The sequence below is a fragment of the Lissotriton vulgaris genome, chromosome 4_1 (genome assembly GCF_964263255.1).
Source record: "Lissotriton vulgaris chromosome 4_1, aLisVul1.2, whole genome shotgun sequence".
In the NCBI taxonomy this organism is placed as follows: domain Eukaryota; kingdom Metazoa; phylum Chordata; class Amphibia; order Caudata; family Salamandridae; genus Lissotriton; species Lissotriton vulgaris.
Window position 1 is genome coordinate 1,980,858,942 of NC_141691.1, and position 8,641 is coordinate 1,980,867,582.

An 8,641-nucleotide genomic window follows, 5' to 3' on the forward strand; every position below is an offset into this window, starting at 1 on the left:
GTAGTTAAGAGCACTGCCACCATTTGCTATAAAATGTACAATTTTAGCCACCATTTTCCATTTTTTTGTCGGCGAGAGGCCCAATTACCCCTTTATCGGTTTGGTACATTTATGCCCAGCCCACCACTTTTAAAAAGTCTCCAGCCACTACTGATTCGTGTGTGATTACAAACTGCTCTGAATAAAAGCTGACACACCTGGAGTAAAATTAAGATGTCATTTCTTTAGAAAGCTCTGCAATATCTCCTTGTACCTTTGTGAGTAAGAAAGTGGCTGTATGTAATGCTGGAATAAATGGTGGCCTGTGCTAACTCAAGTACAACAGATTGGTTAATTACTACTTGCAGTGGTGTTTCAGGTCCTGGTTTTAGCCCTATTTTCACTTAGAAAATTAAAAAACATATCCTTCAGAACCCCTTCAAAGTTTGGACAAGATGTATGGTACTGTCCACAATTGCGTTCTTGGACATAATCATGCTTGGAATTTGCAAAGCACTAATATAAATGTACTTCATCTATTGCCTCAAAAATCACTATATTGACAATCAGATCGTTGTTAACCTAGCTGACCGAGTCAGGCTCCCAAACCGAGTTCCAGGGGGCCCCTCCTGCACTATTCAGGGCAGCGGGCACCTGGCCTGAGAGCACCTGATTGGGTCTTAGGGGCCCTCCATGTAGTTTGCGGGGGCTGGGGGGGACCCAAGTTTTGTTATGCCACTGGCATCCGCCTGACCCCTGCAGGAGCATGGGAGAGAAGACAGACATCCCTCAGACAGATGGACCTGGGCTCCACCCATTCACCCATCCCTTCCCTTCTCTTCCATTCTCTGACCCTTTCTTCCTGCCCAGTCAGCAGTTTTCTCCGTGCCCTTCATGTCTGTGTATTTATTCCCTATTCTATATCTTGGTAGAGGTGGAATTTGATTTAGGGTGTTCACACAGAAGCCTTTTTCGAATCGCAAAAGGCCGAAATTCGCAGAATTTCGGCCTTTGCGAATCGCAAACGGCCTTTTTGCATGTTTTGGGATCTATGAAATATTCGCAAAATAAGGAATAGCAAAGATTTGCGATTCCTTATTTTGCCATAGCATTTAAGGAATCGCAATTTTGCGATTCCTTAAATGCTATGTATGCAGCATTTTTGGGCTGCGATTTATGGTTAAGAATTCCTAAATTACCACCAACTTGTAGTTGATGGTAACTTGCGAATTCTTCAACAAATGCACAATTTGGCATTTTTGAAGGTGGCATGTGATGCACACACATGCCCATAGGGCATGTATGTGCGCCATATGCACACTCATGTACATTTCAGGGGTGCAGCAGGGTCTCTTTGAGACACCCCTGCACCCTTGAAATAATTCTCAAATTGCGATTAGCAAATTGCGAATTCGCAATTTGAGAATTATTTCGCAATCATTCCTATGGGCCTCCTGGCCCATTGGAATGCATTGTAAATTATTCCTTAATTGCGAATAAGGAAGATTAAGGAATCGCTAAAAAAGCGTAATTGTTCATACATACCATTTTGCAATCCCTAAATAGCGATTCCTTATAAATCGCTATTTAGGAATCGCAAAAGGGTTTCTTGATACATATGGCCCTAAGTTCCCGGGTATCCCCACACCAAATTCCGACCCACTGCTAATGAGGGAATCAGAGTATGTTGTATTTTGTGCTTAAACTGAATGGTTAACTGAGTGATTTTTCTCTTCTAGAGTTTCCTTTTCATGGAAATGGGAAAGTTGTCAAGGGCTGTGCTGCCAATTGTATCCAGACGAAAGATGAAATTGGGCTCAAGCATCCCACGGACTGCTGCTCCACTGATCTTTGCAATAGAAGAGGTGTCCACCTAGGAGACAGGAGCAAAGCAAACAACCTGGGCATCAAATACATGCTTCTGGCAACTTCAGCTGCACTGATGTATGTCCTAAGTCAGACTGGACTTTGACCATATTTCACAGCTACTGCACAGAATGAGGCCAGCATGATTGGAAAGACAAGCAAAGAACACTGAGTGTTCAAGCAATGACAATGACCCTCGAGTCCACTTGTCTAGCAGCAACAATAAATTACTGTTCAAAAACATAGCAGTGCTAAAGGCAGGCAGGATATGTCCTGAGGTGAAGCAACACAAATTCCACCTTCATACCTCCAGCTAGGATGTTTTTTAAAGTGTACCTTTTTAAATTAAAAATACATAGAGTATTCTCTATTCTGCTGCACTGTGAAAATGAATATCTTCACTGGTCCCAAGTTGAATGTATTGAGGTTATATTTGTGTAGTTGGTTGTGGATCACTTAATCAAGCTCTCTGTCTGCCACTTTGAATAATAAAATTCCCAAAATAGATGATCTATTCTCAGTTGATTTTTGCTAAGATTTTGCAAGCAATGGTAGAACCCAACAGTCCCATGATTTGCTGGTTTTACATCTTTGGAAGCAAATAAAACATTTTTTTGTAGTGAAGTTAGTTGGCAGTTTAGAAGCACAGGAACTCATGGACGTCTTGAAGATTGACTTAAGGCTTTAATAGTCAATCAGGCACTGGTACAAGTATATATGCCAGACACAACCCACCAGGAGCAGACGCTACAGATTGCTCAGCCCAGGTCTAACAGCCAGGAACAGTAAACATGAAACCTGCAACCATAACTGTCCATGACATCACTTGGGAGAAGGAAAGCAGGTTACTACAGATTTCCTCTTTTAGCAAAATAAGCAAAGAATTAAACTTGTAGATTGGGAGGAGCCTCGAAGGGCTTCACAATACCCAGTGATGAAGAAACAGCCAATACTTGGAGATGCAGAAAAAAAACACACTCCTAAAACCACACACCTTACACTGTACACTAAGGGGCAGATTTTCAAAACTTTTGCGCCGGTTTAGCATCACAAAAGTGACGCTAACCAGTGCAAATTTGTTTTTTTCTATTTTCTTTCCTGCGCAAAATTTGTTTTGCACTTTAAAGTACCCTATGAGTAGCGCAAAACAGCGCCAAGCACTGCTTTGAGTTACTTCCCTCTGAGGGGCGTGACATGATTGGTTCATCAGTGTTCCCATGCAACCACCCAAGCCCTTTGACGCAAAACCATATTTACAAAGATTTGTAAACATGGCTTTGCGCCAAAAGTTAACTCCCATTCAAAGGAGGCGCTAGCAGTAGAAATGCTTTCATTTCCCAGTGCTTTTCCGACTTTCCATGCGTACTGCACTCTGCAGCACGTATGCAAAGTGGGAAAAGCTTTGCATCGTGCCTTGCCTAGTATTTTGTACAGGAAGGGTTCCCTTCAGGTACAAAACCTATGCTGCACTCATGCACACACCCTAGCGCTACGGCGCTAAGGTGTGTGCCTGGCACACGATAGCTGAAATCAGTGCCGGCACAAGGGAAGATATGGCGCTCTCCTGCTCCCTCCCTGTCGCTCAACGCAGCGCAGCCTCACGGGGGACTGCGCTGTGTTGCCACACCACCCAAGGAAAATAAATACTCAACACACTTGACGCACATCAATCCAATTGACCTGACTGACCCAATGAAGTACTGTGAGTGTGAATGCCTTCAAGAGAACCATGAGTACAAACACAAACAGAATAATTTGCACACATATACATCCATAGAGAATCTGACTAATAAAAAATGAGTCTAAAAAATGAGTAAATACCCAAAATTATGAATTGCAAAGAAATTAGGATTGTGACCCCGTCCCTGTGGCAGCAGATAAGTAGAAGTTACCAACCTGTTCCAGAAAGGTTTCCATTCGCTCAACCAGTGTGCGAGGAAATTGAAAAAACATTTCCAATAAGTAGAAGTTACCAGCCAGCCCCAGAAAGTTTTCCATTTCCTCAACCACTGAGGGGGAACAGGAAAAGTGTTATCAAGCAACTTGATGCAGGAACACGGTGCAACTTGACCATGACACGTCTCAATCAGTGAGAGAGAACAACACAAAACAAGGTTCAACACAACCCAAACTCTTCTCAAGATGGAACACTGTTCTCAACTTCTGAGAGAAAATGAAACAAAACATGGTGCAGCACATCCCAAGCAGTGCTCAACACAAAATAGGGTGCAACACAATCAACACATTCCTAGCACTGGCAATGTTCAACTTGGACAAGCCTATTCAACCACTCAGGGAACAACATAAAATAGGCAAAAATAGAAGAACCTGTCTTCCTATTTAATAGCCATCAGGGAATTGCTCTTGTTCATCGTTGATTATGATTTATTCACCCTGATTTAATATGTATTGTTTCTTGTTGAAAAAGACAATTATTTATATTTCTCTTGAGACTGTACTGTAGGCGCCACACTCTAAAAAGATATGATCTCACTGTCATTTACACATAAATATATGTACACTTTTCTGCTCTTTGAATAAGGACAAAGAATCACCCTGACTATATTTTCATAAGAGGGCAACAAGGGAGGATTGGGTCCTATCTCTGACCGGCTTGGACCACTCCAATATACCAAACAGAACAAATAGCCAGACAGGTTTACTTTTTTGTCATTTGATCACACCCAGCCTATGAGTACTGAGTGTTCTACTATTTTATTTTAGTTTTCTGTCTTATTTTACTTTTTTCATTTAATTTTTTGTATGTCATCAAAAGAACAGTTATCAAACAATAAAGAATGTATTCAGAAAACAATGTGCGCAACATATACGAGTGTTCAATATGTACAGAATCAATACTCAATTTCAAAGACACCAAAGATACATTACAAAAAATAAATTAATACAATGCCTAAGAGCAACTTTTTTTAAATAGGCACCAGTCCTTCATATTATATACCAGAAGACAGGCGGACAACAGAGTTCATAGATACTGCCTGCCTGTCTTACTGAGCCAGGGATTACATGATTGTAGGGTTGCACTGCTAGGGATGGAAAGCGTGGTATTATTTGTATCCGTAGTTGCACCCTTCTTCTTTATCACAGGCTCGGGGTCAACGCGTTTCGAACCACAGAAAGATTATGGGTTCTCCTCCGGACACGGACTGGATAGAGCCGTAACTGTAAACAATCATAATGGAATTTGGTGTAAGTATTGTGTTTCAATCACATTAAGGTGGGCTCTCAGACTCTATAGAAGGTATATAAAAATACCTGTATGTAGCACTCATGACCACTTCAATGGAAAGGGAAGCCTCAGATGGAGTTTCTGCAGGAAAACAGGTATGTGATTGATTAAAAGCCTGTATCTGCGACAGGAGGTGTAACGTGCTGCAATTTTAAGCTAGCGAGAATCGCCGGCTACAATCCTACCTGAACCTCAGGCGGAGTGTCGTGTAGAATGAAGATGCGTGGGCTGTTCGCCGGTCCGGTGAATCTATTATTGTATTGCTCAGTTCAATTGGGGCTAGACAAGGATGTAAAGATATACATTAGATTCAGGGTCGGGCGCGATCTCACCAGAGAAATCTGCACTGTCTATAGCGTGTTTACTTACTCGTTCGGTTGGTGAACCGCTCTGCATCTGCACATACGGCGTTTGGAGTTTACACGCCGTGAGCCGACTTGGGTAATTTAAAGGGACCGCATTTAAATCGCACGGCATTAGAGATTGAAAGGGGCCGCGTGGTGGAGTACGACGCTAGGGAAGATGGTAATCGTAGTGCTCATTTAGCAAGCTGACACGGCCCGGCCAGGAAAAAGTCACAGACAATGCCGATGCAATCGGCTGAAATTAGAGACAAGCCTGGATGAGAGATGGCCTTGACTTGTCCACAGCAACGATTAAAAACAGGGGGGGGGCTTGTTGATCATAGATTGCCCAATTCAGACAGTTCGTTCAGCCCAGAAATGGCTGTATCAAATTTCAGTATTAAATACGCTTCCTTTTGAGATACGCGTGTTTCTGGATCACCACTGCCGCTTTTGATCACTGCCAACACGGTCCATCTCAGATCATTCACCGAGTGATTGTGTTGTAAAAAATGGGACACCAATGGTGCTGTCAGGGTTTTATTGTTGATTCAAGAACAATGTTGTATAATCCTTTGTCGCACCTCCAGTGTTGTCTTTCCAATGTAAACTTTCTCACATGGACACTGGATGGCATATACTGCATTTTTAGTCTTGCAGTTGGTGTGCTCCTCATGACGCCAAAATTTCCTTCTGTCAGTGAACAGTGAGCCTTCCATAGTGAGGTTACAGACGGAACAAGTTCCACATTTGCGATGTCCCTTTACGGGGTTCATTCCAAAGATGGTACTCTGAGTGTCCTTTTTCCTTGGGGGCGTGTAGATGTAATCAAGTGCCCTATGCTTCGATTTTTCTTCAGGGCAAACAATGGTGAACCAACATCAGGCATGATTTCTTCCACCAAGTGCCAATTTTTTTGAATAATTTTCTGCAGTGGGTGAGTGTGAGGTCCAAACGTGGACACACACACAATTCGCTGTGTGGGTGATCTTTGTCTCTTCTCCAATAAGTGCTCCCTTGGAGTCCATCTGGCCCTTTTTATAGAGTGCTTGAGCAACTTGCGAGGGTATCCTCTTTCTTGTAGTTTCTTGACCACTGCTTGACCGTGAACGTCAAAGTCTTGGACTCTGGAGCAATTCCGCCTTACCCTAAGGAATTGCCCGTAGGGAAGATTATTCTTTAGGCTCCTGGAGTGATAGCTCCTGAAGTGTAGGGCATTGTTTTTGTCCGTTTTATTCTGGAAAAGGGAACATGCCAACCCGTTGGGTGTCGTCTTGACTTCCACATCCAAAAACGGTAAAGCTTTTGAATCATAGCAGAGGCTGAACTTTATGTCCGGACTCCGATTGTTGAGCCAAACATGAAATTCTTCCAACAGCTGTGGTGTCCTGCTCCCGATGCACCACACGTCGTCTATATATCGTAGCCACTGTTGGATGTGGTATTGATATGGATTGTTGTTATGTACATATTTTTATTCATATTGGCCCATGAACAGGATCGCCATTTCAGGGACAAAAGGGCAGCCCATCGCTGAACCTTTCACTTGTAAAAACATTTCTTCCTCAAATGTGAAAACGTTTCTTTTTAACGCCAGTGATGCAAAAGAGATAATCAGGTCTGTTGGCACTCGGTGGGGACGGGGCCTTTTTTTCAAATAGATTTCATGGACGTCAATTCCATCTTATTGAGGGATTCGCGTGTATCATCAGCTGTGTAGTTGGATCAAACTGCAGCCCTTCAACTTTATTGATAAAATCCATTGTGTCCCTAAGGTAGGACGGTACCTGGACTATAAGTGGTTTCAGCTTTCGGTAGAAAGTATAGGTGAGGCATCCTCGAGTGGATCACCTATACTTTCTACCGAAAGTTCATAAAGATACCACAAGACCGCCCGGACGGCCCATCGTGTCTGGGTGTGACTCTGGCCTTGAGCCGATTTCCCAGTTCGTCAATGTGTTTCTAAAACCACTTATAGTCCAGGTACCGTCCTACCTTAGGGACACAATGGATTTTATCAATAAAGTTGAAGGGCTGCAGTTTGATCCAACACCACAGCTGATGGTCACGATGGACGTGCCGTCATTGTACACGCAAATCCCTCAACAAGATGGAATTGACGCCCTTGAAGTCTATTTGGAAAAAAGGCCCCATCCCCACCGAGTACAAACAGACCGGATTGTCTCCTTTGCATCACTGGCGTTAAAAAGAAACTTTTTCACATTTGAGGAAGAAATGTTTTTACAAGTGAAAGGTTCAGCGATGGGCTGCCCTTTTGCCCGTGAAATGGTGATCCTGTTCATGGGCCAATATGAAGAAAAATATGTACATAACAACAATCCATATCAAGACCACATCCAACAGTGGCTACGATATATAGACGACGTGTGGTGCATCTAGAGCGGGACACCACAGCTGTTTGTAGAATGTCATGTTTGGCTCAACAATCGGAGTCCGGACATAAAGTTCAGCCTCTGCTATGATTCAAAAGCTTTACCGTTTTTGGATGTGAAGTCAAGACAACACCCAACGGGTTGGCGTGTTCCCTTTTCCAGAAAAAAACGGACAAAAACAATGCCCTACACTTCAGGAGCTATCACCCCAGGAGCCTAAAGAATAATCTTCCCTACGGGCAATTCCTTAGGGTAAGACGGAATAGCTCCAGAGTCCAAGACTTTGACGTTCACGGTCAAGCATTGGTCAAAAAACTACAAGAAAGAGGATACCCTCGCAAGTTGCTCAAGCACTCTATGAAAAGGGCCAGATGGACTCCAAGGGAGCACCTATTGGAGAAGAGACAAAGATCACCCACACAGCGAATTGTGTGCGTGTCCACGTTTGGACCTCACACTCACCCACTGCAGAAAATTATTCGAAAAAATTGGCACCTGGTGGAAGAAATCATGCCTGATGTTGGTTCACCATTGTTTGCCCTAAAGAAAAATCGGAGCATAGGGCAGTTAATTACATCTACACGCCCCCCAAGGTAAAAGGATACTCAGAGTACAATCTTTGGAATGAACCCGGTAAAGGGACATCGCAGATGTGGAACTTGTTCCGTCTGTAACCTCACTATGGAAGGCTCACTGTTTACTGACGGAAGGAAATTTTGGTGTCATGAGGAACACACCAACTGCAAGACTAAAAATGCAGTATATGCCATCCAGTGTCCATGTGAGAAAGTTTACATTTGAAAGACAACACA

The 8,641-nt window shown here is 43.2% G+C and overlaps 1 protein-coding gene across 1 annotated transcript in view; it reads left to right on the forward strand.

The window, feature by feature from the left end:
* Window positions 1-2,352, forward strand: part of LOC147724774 (secreted Ly-6/uPAR-related protein 1-like) — a 61,083-nt gene extending 58,731 nt beyond the window's left edge. Inside the window, exon 3 of the mRNA XM_086966294.1 lies at window positions 1,719-2,352. Coding sequence (XP_086822420.1) covers window positions 1,719-1,951 — 233 coding nt within the window. The 3' untranslated portion in view covers window positions 1,952-2,352. The remainder of the gene's footprint in view (window positions 1-1,718) is intronic.
* Window positions 2,353-8,641: the final 6,289 nt, after the last annotated feature.